General features: G+C 43.9%; 1 protein-coding gene across 1 annotated transcript in view; it reads left to right on the top strand.

The window, feature by feature from the left end:
• Positions 1-26,226, top strand: part of OSBP2 (oxysterol binding protein 2) — a 350,477-nt gene that overhangs the window by 46,116 nt on the left and 278,135 nt on the right. Inside the window, exon 2 of the mRNA XM_040345226.1 lies at positions 9,810-10,018. Within this exon, the coding sequence (XP_040201160.1) occupies positions 9,810-10,018 (209 nt within the window). The remainder of the gene's footprint in view (positions 1-9,809; positions 10,019-26,226) is intronic.

Raw genomic sequence — 26,226 nt, 5'->3', positions numbered from 1 at the left:
GTGCCCGTTTCCTGAGCATATTGGGCATCACTATTGTTCTGTAAGGCTGAGTAACCATACCTTCAGCGTTTTTTTTTTAGCAATGGAAAATATGTACATTTACGAATACTCTAGAGGGACTTTCAATCTGGAGTTTGTTAATTACACTGCAATTTCTTCATTCGATGCAAAAGCAGTTCTGTCCGCTACAGGGTTTGATATCGTAGCCAACAAGCTTGTGTGGTGGAAATATTAAAATGCATTATTTTATTTTATTTTCGCCCAGAAATCAGCAACCGCTTGTGCCATCTATTCCTTTTGAGATTTCACTTAGGCTGTGGCAGGTTTTGGTTAAAGTTAAATGCTAATCTAGGTTTTCTTATGGAAGCAAAGGCATCGGGTTAGTAGTGCACAGAAATGAAGTGTCAATTTTTAGTGGTTTATATACCTTCTGAAAGTTTTACATTATTTAGTGCAGCAAGTTAAAATAATAAAATAATTTAAACCGAAATTCATCATAATGGCAACCATTCTCTTCCATCCCCCTTTAACCAATGGCAGGGGGAAAAAAAACTATTCAAATCCATTCACCTGAAGTCATGGTCACCTTCTGGGTTCTACGGATGTCTACATCACTACCTGTGTAGTGACGCCTCCTATTGGCAGTGCCAAAGAAAATAACTAGGAAAATTGTATGCCCCCCAAAGGCAGGATATTGGGGGGAGGTGTGACTTTGCATTATGCTGTAGCATGGCTTAGTAAGAGGTGCTTGGAATCAACACCTTAGGAGTAAGATAATTAATGCACTAAACACAATTTTTTAGTTCAAATTTTTTTTTTTGCCTGCAGTTGGTCCTAAAACATTCTTGGACTGTGGGGGTATTACAAGCAGATTGGAGTGTTACAACTGTTTGTAATATCACTACAAATCCTGGGCTACTTGTCCAGGCGACTTTTGAGGTATAGTTTAGGCAAAACTACTACAGTGCTGCAATTGAAACCTGTACCAGCATGGACTATTGTTTAATTGAATAGCCACAGGTTTTGCTAAATGGAAATTCCAACGTACACAGTCCTGTTTTCTCTTGCCTTCATTGATGGACACCGCTCTTCTGTTCTGGAACATAGGGTTTTGTAGGACACTAGGCAGAAAGAAGCACATCACCCCCTATGGGAAGTCCTAGTTGGTACAAATGCCCTCTCTGCTACAGGCAAGCCAGTTATTTTGGCTTGGTGTTTAAACAGTAAGGACCTCGTTCCCTGCTGGGACCCCAGGCTGGGTGACGGGCTGGATATTCTAGGTCCAGTAGTCCCCTCACTCTGGCCACCCAACACACGCAGACCTTTAGCTACGCGCTGGGCCGGCTGCAACAACCCTATCCTGGACCAGGGCAGCCAGCAAGTAAACCTCTCGCAGGGACACCTATGATTGGGTGCCTGCAGTCTGTGTCTGGGTTACTCTGGCCAACAGCCCCCATTTCCCTGCATACATCAGTCAAGCGGTGGGGTCCTCAATTTCATGAAGTCGGCCATGAGCCTGAACAGGGGGCTGGAGTATCTGGGTCTGTTTCTTGACTCGGCGCAGGCCAAGGTGCTCATCCCAATGGAAAAGCTCCAGAAACTAAAGGCTGCAGTCAATCTCCTATTTTCTTGCAGACGGTTTTCCCTGTGATCTTGCATACAAGCCCTGGGTCATATGGTGTCCACCTTTTTGAGGCGGTCCTGTATGCGCAGTTCCATGCATGGGTTCTGCAGAGGGAAATCTTGGCAGGATGTGACAAACCTCCCACTTCCCTGGATAACCAGATTCATCTGGGTCGATCGACAAGGTCTTCGGCCTCTGGTCTACATGGTGGCCTTCAGTCTACATGCCGGGAAGGATTTTTTTCCCCCCTCCACTGGATGGTAGTCATGACTGATGCAAGCCTACCTGGCTGAGGAATTCTGGGTTTGATATCGGTGCAGGGTTGTTGGGCACCCATCAATGTCCTGGAGCTGCAGGCAATCAGACTGTCTGGAACAATAGAGGGACCTTCTCTGTGCATGCCCATTCAGGATCAAATCGAACAATGCAACTGCTGTGACCTATGTCACCCCATCCGGATGGCATGAGAAGTGCAGCAGCAGCACTGGTGGCCTCACGCATTCTTCAGTGGGTGGAACTGCACGTACTGGCTCTCTCCGCCATGTACATCCAAGGTGTTGAATTGGCAGGCGGATTACTTCAGTAAGAGTTGGGGGGAGTGGTTCCTACACCTGGACTGTCATATCTGCCAACGCTAAAGGCCCCTGGACGAGGACCTCCTGTTGTCTTGCCGCAACAGGAAGGTACCGAGGTTCGTGGCGAGAGCGGAGGATCTCCAAGTGGATGCAAAGGATGCAGTGTGTCATTAGTGTCACTTTACGCATTTATTTCTCTCAAGCTTCTTCCTCATCTGCTATGTAGGATAGAGTGCCTCCTGGGCATTCCAACATCAGGCATCTGTCTCCGGTTTGTAAGGCGGCTACTTTGTTGTCTGTGCACACCAAAATTTACAAGGTTGATGTGTTTGCATCTACGGATGCTTCTTTTGGCTGCAAGGTTTTGCAGGCCGCTGTTTAAGATTTGTGTTGCCCCTGGGGAAAGGGCAGGGTGTTGATTTGTATGCTTGGCATGTTTGCTTTGTTGTTTGCCCACCCCTCATTGAGGCACTGCTTTAGGACATCCCTATGGTCAAGAATAGAGCTGTGTCCGTCAATGAACGTGGAAACTGGATTTTTTTTTGTTACTGTAAAAATCCCTTTCTCAGAGTTAATCGACGGACATTTATTTGAGTTTTCTATTTTCTTACACTGCTTTTGTAACTAACTGGCTTTCCTGTAGTAGAGAGGGGGTTTATGCCGGTTAGGACTGCTCATAGGTGCTGCTCTGCTTCTTTCTGCCTAGTGTCTTATCCCTGCAAGTAGTGCTATAAAACCCTATGGTCAAGAATATGTCTGTCAATGAATGTGGAGAAAGGGATCTTAAGGTGAGTAACAAATTAAAGCGGGAGTTCACCCGAATTTTTTTTTTAACCTTAGATTAATGCTCATTTTGTCAAGGGGAATCGGGTAGTTTTTTTAAAATCTAAGCAGTACTTACCGTTTTAGAGAGCGATCTTCTCCGCCGCTTCCGGGTATGGTCTTTGGGACTGGGCGTTCCTATTTGATTGACAGGCTTCCGACGGTCGCATACATCGCGTTACGAGTAGCCGAAAGAAGCCGAACGTCGGTGCGGCTCTATACGGCACCTGCGCACCGACGTTCGACTACTTTCGGAAAATCGTGACGTGATGTATGCGACCGTCGGAAGACTGTCAATCAAATAGGAACGCCTGCTCCCGAAGACCCATACCCGGAAGCGGCGGAGAAGATCGCTCTCTAAAACGGTAAGTACTGCTTAGATTTTTTAAAAAACTACCCGATTCCCCTTGACAAAATGAGCATCAATCTAAGGTTAAAAATTTACTTTTCGGGTGAACCTCCACTTTAAATATTTTTCTAAATTATTATAAATAATAATGTTTTGGTCACTAAGGCAGCGTTTCAAAATTGTAGTTGTCACAAGAAGTGGTGAAGGCAAATCTTCTAATGGGGACACTTGTTCCAATGACACGCACCTAAGAGGGGAATTACCATTACTTCTCTCATTTTCTGCAGTATCTCTGGGACAGAAAGTTAAAGCCTGCTTTACCCCAACACTTCATATTCCTGTTATGTGCCTGCTGTACCATGTAATTGTATGAGAGTATTCTGTTCTCTTTGTATTTCTTCCTTTATGTGAAGTTCCTGGCGTTCCTGTTAGTCCCCTTGCTTTCCTATTAAAAACTGACCACTCTAAGCAGGAAAGCGCACCATAATCAGTTCCCTAGCTATGCTGGAAACTCGGTGTAATCTCCTCCAATGATCAGACTTGTCCCGACACGCCCCATCTGCACAGCCATTCACTGGCAAGCTCAGTGTTCTGCTTCTCCTCCCACAGTTCTTATGCAGCTGAGAACAGAGGGAGTGTGATTACTTCTAAAACAAAAAGGGGTGGGGGGAGCAGGGGCGGACTGACAACTCATGGGGCCCCCGGGCAATAGAAGATTATGGGGCCCCTGGGCTTACAGATGGCCACCACGCCAGGAGTCAGTGCAGAGGCGGGGCAGCTAAAATCTTGGGATATTCACATTAAAAGCATGTCGGTTTCGGACATATCAGGGACAGATCTAAAAAAAACATAGATTTTTACATACTGTCCCTGGTTTTACTGAGCCTGGCAACCCTGATTGGGGCCCCCTAGTGGCATGGGGCCCTCGGGCAGTGCCCGAGTGACTCAATGGTCAGTCCAGTCCGCCCCTGGGGGGGGGGGGTATTTATATAGTGTGTTTTGTGATGGCTATACAAACATGTTTTGCCTTTCATTTCTACTTTAAATTAAATGTGTTTTACATGGTGATCGTTTACAATCACTTTAAGGCCGGGTTCACACTTGTCCGACAAACACTCCGACATTGGGAGCTCATGTCACATGAAGTATGAAAATCAATGTTTTCCTATGAGAGCCGTCTTAACTGGTTGGACATAAGTCGGACCGACTTTGAAAATGCTCTCTGTACTACTTTGGTCCGACTTTGATCCTACTTTAGCCCATTGAATATCATTGAAGTCGGACCAAAGTAGGAGCCTTGTCCTAACCATCCGACTTTTGACATCCGATTTACAGCAGCAGTAAAAGGAATTTATCTCACTCTGGGATTGTTTTGATTGGTCAAAGAACAAGTCAGACTATCACAAAGTCTGATCAAAGTAGTATCCTGTTCATGAAAGTCGGATGGATGTAGGACCTATGTTGCAGAGCAAAGTAGGATGAAAGTCTTACTGCTGTGTAGTATAGTGTGAACACCGCCTCAGTGAGATTCTCTGTGTAATACTGCCATGTAACACCCCCTTACTTATCCAAAATATAAAAAAAAGTTTAGCTATTCATTCACTTTGACAAAAATACAAATGGTATTATAAGCTACCTACCTTGGTACTTGTTATATATTTGAACTTGTGACCAGTGCAGTGTTATTAACTTTTTGAAGTGGCTATTCGGTCAGATATATTTGCCATAAAGAATTAGTGGGCTGTGTCTAGGGAGCCAGTGTTTTTAATGTTATGTCACCCATGAACAATTATGGGCAGCAGCTCATCTTTTCTCCATTATTCACTTACCATGCCTTATTGTGCACCTTTTGTGTGGAGGTGGCCATCTTGGTTGAGTTTTTTTTTTTTTTTTTTTTACTTCTGCAGGTCTGAGCCTCCAGTAAAAAGAACAGTGGGCCAGATTCAGGTAGAATAGCGGCGGCGTAACGTATCGCATTTACGGTACACCGCCGCAAGTTTTACGGGCAAGTGCTTGATTCACAAAGCACTTGCCTGTAAAGTTGCGGCGGCGTAGCGTAAATCCCTCCGGCGCAAGCCCACCTAATTCAAATGGGGCATGGATCATTTAAATTGGGCGCGTTCCTGCGCCGAACGTACTGCGCATGCTCCGTTTTGAAATTTCCCGCCGTGCTTTGCGCGAAATGAGGTCGCACCGACGTCATTTTTTGAACGTCGACGTGAGTTGCGTCCTTTCCTATTCACGGACGACTTGCGCAAAAATATATATTTTTTTTAAATTCGACGCCGGAACGACGGCCATACTTTAACATGGCAAGTCTAACTTTAGACCACAGAATAGCAGCTTTAACTATACGCCGGGAAAAGCCGACTAGCGACGACGTAAGAGAATGCGACGGGCCGCGCGTACCTTCGTGAATCGCCGTAAAAAGCTAATTAGCATACTCGACGCGGACAACGACGCGAACTCCACGGGCGCCGAAGTATTACACCTACGATCCGAAGGCGTACGCCTGTCGGATCGAAGCCAAAAGCCGTCGTATCTTGGTTTGAGGATTCAAACTAAAGATATGACGCGGCAAATTTGAAAATACGCCGGAGTATCAGTAGATACTCTGGCGTATTTCTTCTGTGAATCTGGCCCAGTGAGCGGCATGGCACAACAGAAAAATCACAAATCTTAAACTAAATCTTCTGAGACTGGAAGTTGGAAGCATACAATACAACTCTCACACTCGTGTGTGCGAGGCTTTAGATGTGCCTGTTTTATTCATCAACCATGTGAGTTGATAAATGTTGTACCTTCATTAATTGTAACCATATTGCTACACTTAGAGGCGCCTCTCTTCTTTTATACTCAGTTGTGATATGACGCTACGTGTATATCAAGACATGGTTTGTATATCAAGGTTTTACTGTACACCAAACAGGCGGTGAATGTAATATGTGCAGAGGAAAGGAGGGGTTGCTGGCATTATTCAGTGCTCTGTGTGTAAGCCTCTACCATCGGCCTCTCTATCATCAAATAAATGAGAGGCTGTTTAGTAAGGCCGGCCATACACTGTTTACATCTCGCCTGTTTCAGCACGAACCAGCCGAGATTTGAACCGTTAATGGGCAGGCTGAATGTACCAAGTTTATCGATCAACTTGGGTGCAACCAACCTGCTATAGCTGCTAGCGATAATCGCTGTCTTTTCCCTGCAGGGACAGCGTCTCCCGCCCGCCTCCTCCCCCCTGCCGAGAGAAGACAATTGCTGGTTCCCCTGTTGGCACTGTCTTTGTTGATGGGGGAATCAACCTATGGTTGCAGGAAATAAATTTGCATTGTGTATGGCTGACCTTGGCTTCAAACATAAATAAATTATAGCAGGGAGTACTCTATAGTCATCTGGGTGACGGCTTTGGGGCTGCTGATCACATCCAGGATGTCAGCACCCAGTAGTAGTCTTCAGCCTGATCAGTGTCATAATATAATCAGTAATTGCAGGGAGATCAAAGGCACAAAACATGGTGTTTTGACATATAATCATTTGGGAAGATTGTTGAGTTTTAATTCAGTAGGGTCTCTTTCAGGTGTTCATCATGTCACCACGTACGCTACTCCCAACCATAGAAATCCAATGCTCTGCATCTATCAAATTCCGCAAATCGAAATCGTACTGCGCATGCACAGAAGAAAGAGGACGAAAACACAGCAGGATTACATGGAACATTAACAATCTACATACTAAAATGAGCACTTTTCTTAAGGCCCATACACCTGATTGGACTTTCCGATAACAACGGTACGACAGACGTGTTTTATCGGACAATCCAACCATCTGTATGCTCCATCGGACAAATGTTGGTTTTTAACAGACAAATGTTCGCTGTGCATGCTCTCGAACTTTCCGACAACAAATGTCCGGAGGATCATTCGATCATGTGTACACAAGACCATCGGACTAAAGTCCAAAGTACAAACACACATGCTCCGAACCAATGCTAAACAACAGACAACAATAGCGGAAGTTGCCCAAAGGGTGGCGGTAAAGAGCTGAAAAACCATGTGGTTTGAATGTTGGCTGCCGTGTGTATACATACCAATTCACGGCCAACGCCCCTTCGGACAAAAATCCACGGAAAAATCTGATGAAAGTCCAATCGCGTGTATGAGGCTTTACGCTTGGTAAAGTGTTTGCTTCCCAGCATACTGAATTGCATTACAGAGAACAGTGGTTGAATGTAGTAGATATTATTGCTGAGTGCTGTTGACAGGTCTAGTTATCTTACAAGGTTGTAGAGCACTTTACATGAGAGCAGTTGGATTGTTGCCTACATACCCAACCCTCCCTTCTAATGTCTATGCATGGCCATAGTCCTATGCAAACGTGCTAAATAAACTGAACCCTGGAATGAGAAAATATTGCCTAAAAAGCCTAAAAACAAGAGGCGTGTGTATTTAAATAAATCTTGGAGTGATTTGTGTTTTCCAGATTTTTACAGTGGTCCAATGTGAAACCCTTACATTGTTACCATTTGAATCACTTGGCCCTCCCTTTCAGACTGTTACTGTAGCTCCAACGAGCAGGGCCCTCCGATTCCTCCTGTATTGAATTTTATTGTAACTGTACTGTCTGCCCTGATGTTGTAAAGTGCTACGCAAACTGTTGGCACTATATAAATCCTGTATAATAATCTGTACAGGAACTTACTTTAACTGCTTGCCGACCAGCCGCCGTCATTCTACGGCGGCAGGTCGGCACTGCTGGGCGAGAGCCCGTAGCTATACGGCGGCTCTTTGAGCCACCACTAGGGGCGCGTGCGCGCCGCCGGAGGCGCGCGCGCCCCCTGCTCGCCCCCGACTCCCATGCGTGTGCCCGGCAGGCGCGATCGCCGCCGGGCACACGCGATCGCTCGTTACAGAGCGGGGACCGGGAGCTGTGTGTGTAAACACACAGCTCTCGGTCCTGTCAGCGGGGGAAATGCTGATCTTCTGTTCATACAATGTATGAACAGAGGATCAGTGTTTTCCCTAGTGAGGCCACCCCCCCCCCCACAGTAAGAACACACCCAGGCATACTTAACCCCTTCCCCACCCCCTAGTGTTAACCCCTTCACTGCCAGTGGCATTTTTATAGTAATCCAATGCATTTTTATAGCACTGATCGCTATAAAAATGCCAATGGTCCCAAAAATGTGTCAAAAGTGTCCGAAGTGTCCGCCATAATGTCGCAGTACCGAAAAAAAAAATCGCTGATCGCCGCCATTACTAGTAAAAAAAAATATTCATAAAAATACCCCCTATTTTGTAAACGCTATAACTTTTGCGCAAACCAATCAATTAACGCTTATTGCGTTTTTTTTTTTAACGAAAAATATATAGAAGAATACGTATCGGCCTAAACTGAGGAAAAAAAATGTTTTTTTTATATATTTTTGGGGGATATTTATTATGGCAAAAAGTAAAAAATATTAATTTTTTTCAAAATTGTCGCTATATTTTTGTTTATAGCGCAAAAAATAAAAACCGCAGAGGTGATCAAATACCACCAAAAGAAAGCTCTATTTGTGGGAAAAAAAGGACGCCAATTTTGTTTGGGAGCCACGTCGCACGACCGCGCAATTGTCTGTTAAAGCGACGCAGTCCCGAATCGCAAAAAGGTCTCTGGTCTTTGGGCAGCAATATGGTCCGGGGGGTAAGTGGTTAATAAAGACCAGCCATTGCTGTTCTCTCTCCTTGTACAGGGTAGCAGGCCTTGTATTTGCCACATCCTGTAGTGGGTGTGCCCACTGGGACCCCCTCTGCCCAGGCTATACACAGCACAGTGATGGGTGTCGCCTCTACATTTGCCAGGTAATGCCTAGGTTTGCCAGGGCATTTTATTTCACGTGAAGTCGATTTAATTCCTTGGTGGCTATTGAGGATAATGAAAATGTTGTGCCCAGGCTTCAGTTGGCCATTTAAATCCCAAACTTTAAATATATTGGAGCAATACTGTTATGTTGTAGATAAGTGGTAGTGGTGGATGATTTTTTTTGTTTTTGCTTTGAAATCTTTTATTTTTTCAAGTCGACTATAGTTCTCTTGTAAATGATGAACTCATACTGAGAGCAGTCTCACGGGGGCATGAATTATCTTTTGCATTGTGATATAATGCAAATGAGCAGTTCTAGTGGTGGTGTTTTTATATATATATATATATATATATATATATATATATATATATATATATAAATATATATATATAAATATATAATATATATATATATATATATATATATATATATATATATATTTTTTTATAAAATTTTAAAATAATAATACAAATATATTACATTTTTCCAACACTTTGTTCATATTAAAAAAAAAAAAAAGTACAGAAGTATTGCTGCAAATTTGAAACCATAATGAGAAGATACATATTGTTGTTAGAGTTAATTTTCTGTCTTCCTTAGGACACAGGCTGAGATGGCCCACACGTGCCGGGGAACCATTAATCTGTCTACAGCTCACATTGACACAGAAGACTCCTGTAACATTGTTCTTTCCAATGGTGGGCGGACGTACCATCTCAAGGCAAGCTGTGAAGTGGAAAGGCAGAGATGGGTCACTGCTTTGGAGCTGGCCAAAGCCAAGGCTATCCGCATGATGAACAACCAGTCAGGTAGAGTCCTTCACAGAGCTCAGAGGAAAAACAGATCCAGCTTCCATTACGTGTGCTCTTTATTTTATTTTTTTACCCAAGGACTTCATACCAGAGGCATTATCATGCATATTGCACGGGTGAAATGTATGATCATGAAAAAGTCATTATTGTCAATGCAATAAATTCACACTAATAATGCATTGCATTCGGGGGGGAAATCCCACATGCTGCAATTTGGGTGACCTGCAGTTTGCTATTAAATGAATGTCAACACAATGCACATGAATGCATTCGTTCTAGTGTGGGCAAACCCTGTAGTACATTTTCTTAGATTTTCCCCATAAAAAGAAGTCCGACATGGCTGAACATAACCGCCCACAGGGCAGCAGATATTCCAATTAATGCAGAAACATTCAGGATCGGCTTTTATTTGCCCTAGCAGGTTTGTCAATTCAGATGGGAGGACAGATGAGGGGACAACGTTCTTTTAAACATGAACCCAGCTTTGTTTAGTATGTTAAAATGACAAAAGGTCATGTCTTGTTGCTTTCCACATGCAGATGAAATACAAAATAGTAAGACCACACACCTGTTTTATTGGAGCAAGTGGACAAATTCTTCCACAGGCTTCCTCCTAATGTTTTGCACCATACTGGGAGTGGATTTGAGTCCCACTAGGGGGCGATCCTGAGGAATGCAGCCTGTGGTGGGATCTGCAGCCCTACTATTTTGCAATTCATCAGCAGGTGGGATTCTGTGCAAGGCCTGTGAATTCTCCTTTCAGACAACTTCTATGCTACAGATAGACCTGAATGGCTGAGGAACACACTCTGGTAGCAAAGCAAAATACTGGTGGTATTTAATCACTACTGTTTTTTTTTTTTTTTTTTCATGGTTTATTATAAACTTTTGCAAACACGTAATTTTTCTCCTTCACTGATGTGTGCTGATGAGGCTGTACTGGTGGGCACTGATGAGGTGGCACTAATGGGCACCGTTATGTGGCACCGGTAGGCAGCACTGATTAGCAGCACTGGCAGGCACCGAGGCAGGAACTGATGTCCCTGTAACAAAAGCCAGCTTTCTGCTTCTCTCCTCACGCTGACTGCGAGGAGAAAAAAGCCGATAACCTTCTTCTGTTTACATAGGCTGGCAGCTGATTACGTGGTAAAGGGCCCGCTGTGATTGGCCCTTTATCCTGTTTTGTGATCATCCGAGTCAGAAGGACTCATCTATTACAGAGCATGAGGCCCATGCGATCATGGGAGAGCATCTATTGACCCGGCATTGTCCCGGCACTGGAAGCCTACGCTTCCAGTGCCATCCTTTGGTTATAGCGCAGGCAGAAAGTGGTTACGTAAAAGTGATCAATGCAACAGTAGAGCTGCCTAATCAATTTTACGGATTTGTGAAGTGCTGCACCCTCCCCGCCGTGGTTCCCGGACTCTTCTACACCTCTGGGAGCCTGGGCCCACGGGAAAATGCTGCGAGGTTTGCGATTAGCAGGAGATCGAGAAACTTTTCTATGTTCAGAGCTGTCAGAATCAGAAGTCTGTCTGAAATGCTGCATAAATAACAGATGAAGCACAATCCTGTGCTTGCTTAAAGGGGTTGTAAAGGTTCCTTTTTTATTTTTTAAATTGTTTACGTTTTTTATTTTCTAAATAGGTTCCTTTAAGCTTGTGCATTGTTGGTTCACTTACCTTTTCCTTCGATTTCCCTTCTAAATAATTTGTTTTCTTTGTCTGAATTTCTCACTTCCTGTTTCTCCTCAGTAAGCTGTTCTGGCTGTCTAACCCCCCCCAGCCAGAACAGCTCGAATGATGGGGGCAAGCTTACTGAGGAGAAACAGGAAGTGAGAAATTCAGACAAAGAAAAAAAATTATTTAGAAGGGAAATGGAAGGAAAAGGTAAGTGAACCAACAATGCACTAGCTTAAAGGAACCCATTTAGAAAATAAAAAACAAACCTTTACAACCCATTTAATTGGAGTGGAGGGCAGGTTAGATATTGGGGATCTAACAGATCCTTATGTCTTCATAAAGAGAACCTCTTACCAGTCAATTATTCACTTCACCTGCTTGTTGGCCCCCCTCTAATGGCAATAACGATAAATAAATAATAATACAAAAAGTTAAAACCATATTAAAATTATTAAAACAAATAATTAAAAAAAAAAGGTTTTAAAAGCAACCTGTCACCCCATGCATAAAAGTGAGTGTAAATGCATGTATGGGGCATGCAAGCAAAAGTAAGCAGTGATGGCACAACACATATTGGGTATTGCCCCAAATGTCAGAGTAAGAGCAATAATTCCACGTCCGTCATGTGTGGTTGGCTCCAAACCAATTACCTGTTAAGGGTTATAAAGCATTGCTTTAAGACACGGGCAACTTATCTTGACACATTTGTAGGCAGATTCAGAGAAACGGGCGCATCTTTAGTTCGGCGTAGCGCATCCCATTTGCACTACGCCGACGTAACATAGTGAGGCAAGGCCAGTATTCACAAAGCACTTGCTCCCTAAGTTACGTCGGCGTAGCGCAAATGGCCCGGCGTAACCCCACCTAATTCAAATTAGGCAGGTAGTGGGCGTGCTACATGTAAAGTAACTGTGACCCCATGTAAATGATGGCCGTTGGTACAGCGCATGCGCGCACATGCTCAGAATCACGTCGCAAATACTCAATGCTTTCGACGTGAACGTAACTTACGCCCAGCCCCATTCACGTACGCTTACGCAAACGACGTAAAATACGACGGCTGTTCCGTCGTCCATACCTTGCATGGGCTGCACCATCTTTTTGGTGGTTTATCTTTACGCCTGCGTATATCTTACGTAAACGGCGTAGCTTACTGCGACGGGCGTATGTACGTTTGTGAATCGGCGTATCTTGCTCATTTACATATTCGATGCATAAATCCACGTACACGCCCCTAGCGGCCAGCGTAAATATGCACATAAGATACGACGGTGTAGGAGACTTACGTCGGTCGTATCTTAGCAACAGTAAGGTGTATCTCATTTTAAGAATGCGAGCAAAGATACAACGGCACTCATTCGGACTTACGACAGCGTATCTACTGATACGCCGTTGTAAGTCTATGTGGATCTGGCTACTGGTATTTATTCTTATTTTATTTTTTTACCAAAAAATTGGGTATTGTGTTGTGCTACCTCCTATAGTGCTAAGGTGTGCTCACCCTCACAACTTCATCATAGTAGTAAGATGGGACAGAGATTTCTCTGGCAGACTTTTGTTATCATGAATATGGCCCACAGGTATGTTGCCAAAAGAGAGGCATAGTTGTAGGATCTAGTCATTGGAGATGGGGGGGTCAGGCATGTTCTGGATACTAGTCCCAACCCACCTGCCTGATCCCGCCAGGAAGCTGACACTGTACATGGCTAATCAGAGGCAGTGAGACATTTCCCGGCCCGCAGCTGCACAGATTGGGAGATGTCTCGCTACCTGTGAATAGCGGTGTGCAATGTCGGATTCCTGGCGCGATTGAGTGGGCGGGTTGGGACTCGGATCCTGAACATGCCCGAGCCCATCTCTACTGATCACCATACAGTGTTGCTTTAGTGTAGTGTGACTTAATAGTGGGTGGTGGTGGTTGTTGTTTTATTGTTTAACCACTTCCCGACCCGCGTATTGTAAATGTACGTCCTCTTTTTAAACATGGATATCTCGGTAACGGTAGCAGCTGCTGCCACAACTGAGATATCCATGTTTTCAGCGGGCGGCCGTGTAAACGATAACGGCGGTCTCCGCGGCGGATTCGCAGTGAGATCGCCGTTATCGGTGGCGGGAGAGGGGCCCCCCCTCCCGCCGCTTTTCCGCACCCTCCGCCGCTTACCGGAGCCGTCGGTAGCGGCGGAGGAGATCCGATGCTGCCGCCTGGAGAGTGAGGACTTGAGTGAGGGCAAGATGGCCCCCACCCGTCCTCATAGCTCTGCTGGGCGGAAGTGACGTCAAAACGTCAGTCCCGCCCAGCCTCTTAAAGAGACAATATTTTTTTTGTCATTTTTTTAAATGACAAATTTTCCTTTTTTTTTTTTTTTTTTTTTTCTCCTTGCATTTAAAGCGGGAGTTCACCCATTTGTTAAATTTTTTTTTTTCTCCCCTTGGATTCCTGCTCGTTCGGTCTAGGGGAATCGGCTATTTGTATTAAAATATGAGCAGTACTTACCCGTTTTCGAGCTGCATCTTCTTCCGTCGCTTCTGGGTATGGGTCTTCGGGAGCGGGCGTTCCTTCTTGATTGACAGTCTTCCGAGAGGCTTCCGACGGTCGCATCCATCGCGTCACTCGTAGCCGAAAGAAGCCGAACGTCGGTGCTGCTCTATACTGCGCCTGCGCACCGACGTTCGGCTTCTTTCGGAAAATCGTGACGCGATGGATGCGACCGTCGGAAGCCTCTCGGAAGCCTGTCAATCAAGAAGGAACGCCCATTCCCGCAGCCCATACCCGGAAGCGACGGAGAGGATGCATCTCGTAAACGGTAAGTACAGCTCATATTTTAAAACAAATAGCCGATTCCCCTAGAGAAAACGAGCAGGAATCTAAGGGGAAAAAGTGCCCTCTAAGGGTGAACCCCCGCTTTAAGCCTAAATATGAGATCTGAGGTCTTTTTGACCCCAGATCTCATATTTAAGAGGACCTGTCATGCTTTTTTCTGTTACAAGGGATGTTTACATTCCTTGTAATAGGAATAAAAGTGATAATTTTTTTTTTTTTATATTTTAGTGTAAAAAATAATAAAATCAATAAAATTAAATAAGAAAACAAAAAAAATTTTTTTTTAAAGCGCCCCGTCCCGACGAGTTCGCGCGCAGAAGCGAACGCATACGCGAGTAGCGCCCGCATATGAAAACGGTGTTCAAATCACACAAGTGAGGTATCGCCGCGATCGTTAGAGCGAGAGCAATAATTATAGCCCTAGAGCTACTCTGTAGCTCAAAAAATGCAACTTATAGAATTTTTTAAACATCGCCTATCTAGATTTTTAAGGGTAAAAGTTTGACGCCATGCCACGAGCGGGCGCAATTTTAAAGCGTGACATGTTTGGTATCATTTTACTCAGCGTAACATTATCTTTCACAATATATAAAAAAAATTGGGCCAAATTTATTGTTGTCTTATTTTTTTATTCAAAAAAGTTAATTTTTTCCAAAAAAAAGTGCGCTTGTAAGACCGCTGCGCTAATACGGTGTGACAAAAAGTATTGCGATGACCGCCATTTTATTCTCTAGGCTCTAGGGTGTTAGAAAAAAAATATATATAATGTTTGGGGGTTTTAAGTAATTTTCTAGCAGAAAAAACTGTTTTAGTCTTGCAAACACCAAATCTGAAAAACACCTAAGGTCTTTAAGTGGTTAATACATTTTGAAATAACCATTTAATGGTAAAAAAAATTGTAAAAATAATAATCCTGAACGTCATATTTTGACTGACACCACGACCTTCTTCCAAAGAAAATATATTTCCATTGGTTGGTTGATACATTTTGTGGCTTCCAGTTGAAGACAGAACTATACAGTTCAAGTTAGAATTCATTTTTTAACATCATGAATTGCTGAAGTGACTTCTATTTTTCATACAGTATAGAAACACATACACAACCGTTTTTTCCCTGTGAGTTGAGCTATGAAAAACTTAAATGAGTTGCGATACGTGTAGCAGAACTGTCTAGTTGTTAACAAATGTTTTTTAATTTTGGCTCTCCTCTGCGAACGTTAATACTGAGATATCCTGGAAATATCCTATCCCGGTGCAAAGCAGCCGCATCATGTAGAGCAGTGGTTCTCAACCCTGTCCTCTAGTACCCCCAACAGGCCATGTTTGCAGGTTTTCCTTTATCTTGCACAGGTGCTTTAAATTTTAGTCAATGGCTTGCTAGTTTATCTAAGAGAAATTCCCAAAACATGGCCTGTTTGGGGGTACTTGGGGACAGGGTTGAGAACCACTGATGTAGAGGATGGGTTAAAATATTACAGTAGCGCTCTGTCCTTGACGGACTAGAACAAAGCTGAATTGCACTGAAACAGAAATAGCTTTGTCACTCTAGCCCCTTTTGTCTTTTGATAATTGTGAGGATATAATTTCCTTGCGTAATGATAAAGGCAGTTTGTTCATATGACAGTTCCCATCACCAAATTGTCACTGGCAAGGTTAATTCGGGCACTGAAAATCCAATTTGCAGCTCTTTTTTTATTTATTTTTCTAGAAAGCTTCTGTGATGGCCAGCACCATACAAACAGTCATCTGCAATAGTGATTGTCCAAAATCGCTCTTTCTGCAAGGGATCACTTTAAGTAAAACTCCTTGTCCAACTTGAGATTGTTTTTTCTTCTTGAATACAGTAGAGAAATATAAAAAAAAAAAAAAAAAACTTTTTTTTTTTTTTTTTTTTTTGCTGTAGCCCTGTTGAGGACTGTGTCTCTCTGTGGACCACAGAGGAGTAGGGAAATTTGGATCAACAGGGGTATGGATAGCAATACAAGATAACATTCATCAGCCTGTCCTGCACTGTCACCCGCAGTCGGTATAGAATGGTGCCCAGTCAATGGTGGCGCTGTATAAATACAATTAGAGAAATAGCCAGCACTCCTTAAACGCTATAGGGCATGTATCTATAAAAAATAAATAACATTTGACCTGAAAAAAGGAATAGCATTATAACGGTCCATTTTGTTCCCGTTTGCACAAAAAGAATATAAAGCGATCCAAAGGCCTGTCGGTAACCAAAATGTTCCTTAAAGGTGTAGAGACACATCAGAAGCACAGCCCAGACTGTCACTACCCCCCCCCCCCCCTCCAAATATGCAATGCTATTCATACACTACCTGCCTTTGGGAGATTCATACACATTGTTGAATTAATTTGCTGTCTGGCTGGTAAGCATGTTGATAATGATGCATCATGCTTTAAAAAGCTAGTAATTGATTATGCAAACATGATCAAAAGTCTACAGCCCCCTTTCGGCTGTGCTGGACTTCTGCACCTTTAGGGAGAAATTAGTTGCCTTCAGGCATATTTGTCTTTTTTTTAATCTGTTTATCGCTGTGTATATCCCAGAATGGGAGCTATATTTGATCAGACCCCATTACACATAATGGCCTTATGGGGGAGTGGGGTTTTCGCATACATTTTCATTAGTTTCCTCTAATTGACAGAGAGGCAGGCTGATGTCATGATCTCTGACTCAACCAATCAGAGGAAGCTTTGTAGTCATTGATATAATACAAAGCTGCCTATGAATGGCTTGGTGCCATTTAGCCAGTCACTATTTTGTTCCAGGTGTGAGACCGGAAGGTCTCTTCTCACACACCGAACACAGTGCTGTAATATTATATGTGGCTGAGGTTACATACAGTTTATATTGCGTGCCCAGTGGGCGTACATGTCAATGAAGGAAATCGTTTATTTGCGCCAGCCTGGTCCAAGCAAACTAAAATGAAATTAAACCTGAACATCAGCCTTTAAAGGGGTTGTAAAGGTTTGTGTTTTTTCACCCTAATGCATCCTATACATTAAGGTGAAAAAACACCTGGCAATGATCCCCTCTGTGGCATTTAGGGTTCATGCACGCTGCAGCTCAAAAAAAAAAGCTGCTTTTACAGACATTGGGCTAGATTCATGTAGGGGCGCACATTGTTACGGCGGCGCAGCGTATCGTATTTACGCTACGCCGCCGCAACTTACAGGAGCAAGTGCAGTATTCACAAAGCACTTGCTCCGTAAGTTACGGCGGCGTAGCGTAAATGGGGCCGGCGTAAGCCTGCGTAATTCAAATGTGGAAGGGGGGCGTGTTTTATGTTAATGTGTGATGACCTGACGTGATTGACGTTTTTTTACGAACGGCGCATGCGCCGTCCATGTACATATCCCAGTGTGCATTGCTCCCAAGTACGCCGCAACGACGTATTGGTTTTGACGTGAACGTAAATTACGTCCAGCCCTATTCACGAACGACTTGCGCAAACGACGTAAAAAATTCAAAAATCGAAGCGGGAACTACGTCCATACTTAACATTGCGTGCGCCTCATAGAAGCAGGAGCAACGCTACGCAGAAAAAGCCTTACGCAAACCACGTAAAAAAACTACCGCCGGGCGCACGTACGTTTGTGAATCGGCGTAACTAGGTAATTTGCTTACTCTACGCCGAAAACGACGGAAGCGCAACCTAGCGGCCAGCGTGAGAATGCACCCTAAGATACGACGGCGTAAGAGACTTACGCCAGTCGGATCTTAGGCTAATGTCGGCGTATCTTGCTTTCTGAATACAGAAAGAAGATACGCCGGCTCAGCTTTGAATTTACGCGGCGTATCTATGGATACGCCGGCGTAAATCATTGCTGAATCTAGCCCATTATTATTTCGGCTTGAAAAAGCTTGTATTTTTGGGGGCTTTTTTGAACAGAAGCGTTTTTTTTTTTTTTTTTTCAAAAACCCTCCCCTCATTTTTGTTATTATTATTATTATTATTATTATTATTATTATTATGTTTTTTAAGCTTTTTCACACTTTATTATTTATTTAGTTTATGCGTTTTCGCACGTTTTTGTGCACTTTGGTGTCTTTTCTGCTCGACAGCTCCTATCAAAAACGCGAGGGAGTTTTTTTTTTTTTTTTTTTCTGCCTGTATGTGCATGTGCCTGCAAAAGCGTGAAACAGCCATAGTGTTGTATGGAATTTCTAGGCAGAAAAAAAATGAGTGCTCCAAAAAGCTCAAACCCTGTAGGGAGCCACTTTGAGCTGCAGTGTGCATGAGCCCTTAAGGTCCATACACATGATCAGATTTTTCAACGGGAATTGTGTGATGGCAGGCTGCTGTCGGATAATCCGACCGTTTGAACACTTTTCCGACAACAAATGTAGGATAGCGTGCTTTAAAATGTTCCGACAACAAATGTGTGATGTCGGATTATCCGATCGTGTGTACACTAGTCCGTCGGGAAAAAATCCAAAGTACAAACACGCATGCTCCGAACCAGTGCTAACCATAACACAACATTAGCAGAAGTTGCCCAAAGGGTGGCGCGAAAGAGCTGAAAAATGACATAGTTTCATTTTTGTTGGCCAACAATTCTTTGCCGTTTTTGTATGCAATACAAGATCATGGCCAATGCCTTTCGCACAAAATTCCACGGCTTTGTCCGATGGAAATCTGATTGTGTGTAGGAGGCTTTACAGTGTAAAGGTCCATGCACACTAGGCAGCAGACAATGTACCAGAACTACTAGCAGAAAAAAAGCTCCTATGGAGCATATTGTACACGCATTTGTGTTTTTTTCTAAGCTTTTTTCCTAAAACACTTGAAAAATGTACACATAAAATACTTCATGCCACACCATGTTTAGGCACGTCAAGCTTATTTTCTGCCTGAAAGTTCCTCTCAAAAATGCGCTTGTTTTATGGGTTTTGTTTTTTCAGCCTGTAAATGCCCCTTTGCAAATATGCCTGTAAATTCTCAAATGTGCATGGACACACAGGCTTACAATAGAGTGGCTTCTACAGGCCGAAAGAATGCCAAATGGCTGAAATAAGCTGCATTTGTTTAAGCCCAGTGTGCATGAGGTCTAAGAATGTTATTTAAATGAGACCAAAAATTACATTTATTTTTATCCTGCTCTTTTAAAGCATGTGTGCATAAGTACCTTACAATTAATGGGCTGTATTTTAGCTCAGTTTAAAAATAAGCTGTACTGAGCTTTTTCAAGCTGTAGTGTGCAAGAGGCCTAACAAGCATGCACCATCCTGCTCCTTTTAAAGCATGTTATATGACACAGTGCTTGTCCTGTGTCATATGGCTGCTTGTAACACCTAAAAATCCTCGCTGATCCTGCCAGTTTCTGCCCTCCCCCATGTAAACTGACCACAGTGTATCAGGGCTGTTGAGCCCCAACACCGTGGTCAGTCTACGTGCCACCATTGTCCTATTGTAGTGTCCCTCTCTGTGTGTGATTTTTAAATGCTGTAAATTCCTCATGTAAGAGCTGGGTTATTTGAGCAGCAGGAGGTGAGGGGGCAGCACTATTACGAGCTGACAGGCAAGAAGGGGAGGGGGAGGAGGAAACGGGAACAGAGCAGGCTGCAGACAATGGTGGCACGTAGACTGACCACGGTGTCGGGGCTCAACAGCCCTGATACACCGGGGTCAGTTTACAGGGGGGGAGGGCAGAAACTGGCAGGATCAGCCAGGTTTTTTAGGTGTTACAAGTAGCCAAATGACGTAGGACAATCACTGTGTCATATAACATGCTTTAAAGGAGCAGGATGGTGCATACTTGTTAGGCCTCTTGCACAGTGCAGCTTGAATAAGCTCAGTACAGCTTATATTTTTTTAATTGTAAGGTGCCTATACACGTAAAGCGCCGTGTATTCTTCAGATAAAAAAAAAATATAGAAAAATCTGCATTTTTGGTCCGCAATTTTATGCCTCATGTGCACATTTGCTGGCAAATTCACAAAGATTGTCCATTGACAACATGAGAACAAGCATCTGCACATGCATCTTACACAAACGCACATGCGCGAAAATGCATTAAAAATAAAGGATCGTGTGCAAAAGGCCTTAGTGTGGCTTAACAGCCACTTTACATTTAAGAAAACCTCACTATGTGGTAAGTGTTTCTATTCACACAGCATGCCTAAAAAAAGTTTAAAGAATGTTTCTTTCCTTTTTGAGGTTTGAGAAGTATGGGGTCATGGCTGACTGCAAGAATTTCTCAATTGACTCCAATTTTCATTAACATACAAAGGAGAAGCCAAGCTTCTAGACCTTTAACCCTTTGTTGATACAGACCATGTTCAACTCTGATACAACTGATGAGAAATATGGACAGGGTTCAATATGGCAAGCACAGCTTCCCAGCCCCTGTCATCACAAATAGAATGAAATGGAAATTAAAAGTTTCAGTTAATTGGTCATATAGGCTCTGAGCATTGAAATATGGGTTTGGAAAAAAAGAATCTAATAACCAACCCTGTCACCTCTCTAAGAAAATATATTCCTGAATACTACCTCTCTAGTGGGTGGCCAGTGAAATTTTCACTATCTGCATCCGTTCTGGGCACCGCTGCTGACATTTCCTGTCCACCCGCTGGGCAGTATAGTTCCTGCCTCTATTAGGTCTTGTAAAGGATTGTTGCTAGACTGGAATCTTGCAGGGTAAGTTACATATGCAAGGCTTAAAGGGTCACTAAAGGAAAAACATGTTTTTGCTGAAATGACTGTTTATTGGGTATAGAGATATAAAAGTTAACTGATTCCTTTTAAAAATGATTAAAATATGAATTTAATCTATCATATAATGTGCCTCTAGTTTCACTTTCGGTTTTAAAGGTACATACATGAAGTTCCGGGTGAGAGGTGAGTTGGGAAGACTCACAGAACAAAAACAAACAAATCCAGGGCAGTGTTTTGTTTTTAAAATGAATCTGATTGGTTCTGAGGAGTTTTAGACACACAGTAATGACAGCTTAGACCACCGTGAAAATCTCCCAGTACCATGTTTATAAGGAGCCAGACAAGCAGGAAGTGTGGAGATCACAGCAGGATTACAGCTACTTCAAAGCAAAAACGAACAATGAGGACATGAAACCAGTACTGCAGTAAGGTAAAGGAAGCTATTTAGCTAAAAAAAAAAAAAAATTCCTTTAGTGACCCTTTAATAGGTATGCATTTTGGATTGTTCGATGAGAGGCAGTGAATAGTAAGTAGGGTTAGCCAAGAATTTTAAACATACTGTATATAGCTCCTTTCACACTAGTGAACCGATCCGGTTTGCCTGTCAGTTTTTCAGGTGGACCTATTCGGACCCTTCAGTCTCCTCTATGGAGCTGCAGGAGTCAGCGGATATGTGTCCGTTGACACCGGCCATCATCTGATCCTATCCTAGCCCGTAAAAACTGATAGATCCATTTACCATCCGTCTGGTGGATCAGATCGAATTGCAGTCGGGTGTAAATGGACAGGCAGTCCGTTTACATCCGACCGTCTATAGAGTTTCCAGCTCTGCATAAGCCGAGTGGACACAGACCAGCCATCTACTCGGCAGGGATCAGTGGACAGTTTCTCCACTGAGCGGATGGAGCAATCCCACGTGTGTGTGAGGGGCGTGTATGTGTGTGTGTTATGTATGTATGTATTTATATATATATATATATATATATATATATATATATATATATATATGTATGTGTGTGTGTGTGTGTGTGTGTGTGTGTGTGTGTGTGTGAATTTTAAAATCTCATATTTATTTACATCTCACCAAGGCATTCTGCAAACATTTACAAACTACATAGAATGTTTTTAGTTCCTACTCCTTAAGGAGCTTTTAATTTGAAGGCCCTGACTGCATACAAACACTCATATAGGAAAAGTATTTGGATGGAAGCCAGTTGTGACCCCCCCATTATGTTTTTGGATTGTGGAAGAAAACCCATACTAAAATGGGGAGAGAACATTGTGCTTAAAGTTTTTTTCAGAAATCTTGAGACTTTTACTTTACACACTTGTGAATGTTGCACGTTTTTATAGTCCTAGTAAAGTTCGATGTTGCACATTTCTGTGTATCATTTGTCGTGTCTCCCTTCATATTCTTTTCAATAAATTATTTACTAATCGTGACTCATTTTGTTGCTTCCTCATTTGTGTTGTCTTGTTTTGTGTCCAAAATAGCAGTAACCATAAATGATGTGCAGATAATAGAAACGCATGCACGTGTTCTAGCGATTAGTGTTGTGTTGTGTACATCCAGCATCCTTTGTTTTATTAATGTACTGCATGTTTGTTTTGATACCACCCCTTTTATTTATTTTTTTCTTTAGATTTTACGTTTAGATGGAAACACATTTATAAAAAATAAATAAACTCTAAATGTGTACACACTATAGAGGTTTCTTGACCAAGAGTTGTCTTTTCTTTATCGTACATCACGGGACACAGAGCGGTATATTCATTACTATATGGGTTATATGGAGTACCTTCAGGTGTTGACACTGGCAATCTCAAACAGGAAATGCCCCTCCCTATATAACCCCCTCCCATAGGAGGAGTACCTCAGTTTTTACGCCAGTGTCTTAGGTGTTAGTCATGGTTTAGCTTGCCTCCGCATCCTTGGGATTAGGTGAGCTACCGGTTCTGTCCAAAAAAGCCTCAGCGCTAAAGTGGTCAGTAACCGGACCCCAAACCCTTGGGGTATAGCCCATAATGCTTTTCTTTTTAGAGAGCTGGACCCTGGGCCCAGAACTTAGAAACCTTTGGGTGCCTAATGTTTTCTGTTGCCAGGGTGCTATATGGGCCCAGGACAGTGGATCCTTCATAGGAACCCAGGGCCTGAAGGTCTAGACATCCCCACGGAGATGGGGGAAGATTGGGCCTCTTGCTTGGCAAAGTCCTGCGGCATGGAGCAGGTAAGTGAGGGGAAAACTTGCGGAACTTGGTTCTTAGCAGGTTTTTTTCTGGGGGGTCACAGGGGACATGCCTAAAGTTATGCACTGCATCTGGCAAACTAGTCACATATCATAAAGATAGGATGGCTCTATATGTATTATTCCCCATAAGATGTGACCTCCCTTGTAGTGTTGGAAAAGCATTGAGTGGGGCCTGTGTGATATAAAAATATATGTGTGTGTCAGAGAGCTGTGCTTACCTGCAAGCCTCCAGGCGATGCTCCATTCAGTCTTCCTCCTCAGAGCCTGCAAAGCAGGCAAAACGCTGACCTCCTCATGGTTCCAGGCTGCAGTTTGCTGGAACAGAGAGGTCCCTTCCTCCCAACCCCCCCCCCTGTCGGGAGGGGCATTTCCTGTTTGAGATTGCTGGGGGGGGGAAGGGCGGGTCAGTGGCTTAAGGAAGGGGCGGCCCTTCCTTGTTTGTTCCATTCAATACTTTGGAACGGGGGAGGAAAGACCAGAGCGGCAGCACGGGGCGCCGAGGACACACAGTGGCCAGAAAGGATATTGCAGTCTTCAGAAGACTGTTTTTCAAGCCTAGAAATAGGCTGTTTTCTTTTCCATCTCATAGTTTTTCTTTGCAATACTACTCAGGGGGACAGAATGTTTTTTCTTTCCTGGATTTGAAACAAAAACGAAAAAAAAAAAAAAAAAAGTCATCTAGGGGAGAGGAAGCATTTTTTATCCCCCAAACAGGTGTTTGGGCAATTAACTTTTATAGTTCCAAATACCAATAGGTAGCAGGTGTACCTTGGTATTGTACCATGGCATCCGGAGAGTCTAAGGTCTCGGACAAAGTTATGCCGCTGCTTTCCCCACAGGGAGCCTTGGGGCCATCGGGATCTGGGGCTGGAGCTGGCGCGGGTCAGTCCAACCCTAAGATGGTCACGGACGAGGTATTACTCACCTCTTTAAGAGAGATGGAGAAAAGAATGGGAAAAATGATAGCCACAGCTATGCGGGGCAGTAAACGGATTAGATCTCCGTCGCCCGAGCGCAGACCCTCAGAAGAGGAGGTCCTTTCCTCAGGGGAATTGGACGACCTCTTGGACAAGGACCAAGTAGGTTCAGGGATCGAAGATCCGGATACAGAGGAGTCTGGAGCAGTCTCCCAAGGGGAGAGCTGGTGGACTCAAGCCTTAACGGACTTGGTCCATAAATGCATTCAGCTTGCCAGTACCAGATCTCCAGGTATCTACGGTTTCAGCTTTGGGCTCACTGAGGGCGCCTCAAAGCAATGCAGTATTTCCGATCCACCCTCTACTAGAGGGAGTTTTGTTCCAAGATTGGAACAAGCCAGAAAAATCTTCTTACCACCTAAAAGATTCTCTGCCCTATATCCTATGGAAGATAAATTTTCCAAGAAATGGGCTACTCCTGCAGTGGACGCAGCCATCTCATGTATTAACAAATCATTAACATGCCCTGTAGAAAACATACAGGTATTCAAGGATCCAGTTGATAAACGCTTGGAAGCACTACTTAAGAACTCCTTCACTACTGCAGGGGCAGTAGTACAGCCAGCTGTGGCTGCGATTGGGGTTGCTCAAGCATTATCGGATCAGGTTAAGCAGATGCTTAAACTTATTCCTGCCCAGCAGGCAGAAGAATTTTCGGATGTCCCTAAGGCCATATGTTTTACAGTAGACGCAATTAAGGATTCTATCCAGCAAGCGTCACGTTTATCGTTATCCCTTATCCATATGAGAAGACTCTTATGGTTAAAAAGCTGGGAGGCCGAGCCCCCATGCAAGAAGCTCCTGGTAGGGTTCCCCTTCCATGGAGGACGACTCTTCGGAGAAGACCTAGATAAATACATTCAAACCATTTCAAATGGCAAAAGTACTCTCTTGCCAACTAAGAGGAAGTTTCAGGGGCCTGCGTTTAAACGACAGTACTCCCCTGGGCAGGGGCCCTCTAATGCCAAACAGTATCGACGGCCTCCTGCGAAAGCAAACTTCGGCTTCAACAGCAAATCACAAGGACAGGCTGCTAAAGGCAGAAAGCAGTGGGTTCGCAAACCAGCAAACCCAGCCCCCAAGCCGACCTTATGAAGGGGCGCCCCCACCCACGAAGGTGGGGGGAAGGCTGCGACTCTTTTCAGAGGTTTGGGAAGCCAGCATTCCCGACGAGTGGGTACGGTCTTCCGTGGCCACGGGCTACAAATTAGATTTCCTAAGGTTTCCTCCTCTTCATTTCCAGGAGTCGAGGATTCCAAACGATCCGGAGAAAGGAGCCGCATTAATGTCGGCATTAAATCATCTACTTTCCCAGGAAGTAATAGTAGAGGTACCAGTCCTGGAACAGGGGCTAGGTTTCTACTCCAACCTATTCATCATCCCGAAGTCCAATGGAGATGTCAGGCCAATTTTGGACCTAAAGATGGTAAATACATACCTAAAGATCCGCTCATTTCGGATGGAAACCGTGCGGTCAGCAGCTACCACACTCCAAAAGGACGACTTCATGGCGTCCATAGACATAAAGGATGCCTACCTTCATCTTCCAATTTATCAGCCACATCAAAGATATCTACGCTTCATGGTGGCTTCGCGTCACTTCCAATTCGTGGCGCTTCCCTTCGGGTTGGCTACGGCCCCCCGGGTGTTCACGAAGGTCCTAGCTCCAATCCTAGCCAAACTAAGGATCCAAGGGGTCACGATCCTAGCATACCTGGACGACCTCCCAGTCATAGATCACTCGTCTCCCGGCTTGGAGCGAGCAGTGGCCATCACGGTCCAATACCTCGAAGTTCGGCTGG

Source organism: Rana temporaria, chromosome 1, assembly GCF_905171775.1.
Source record: "Rana temporaria chromosome 1, aRanTem1.1, whole genome shotgun sequence".
In the NCBI taxonomy this organism is placed as follows: Eukaryota; Metazoa; Chordata; class Amphibia; order Anura; family Ranidae; genus Rana; species Rana temporaria.
The sequence above is the reverse complement of the archived record's forward strand: the minus strand, read 5'-3'. Positions and strand labels throughout refer to the sequence as shown.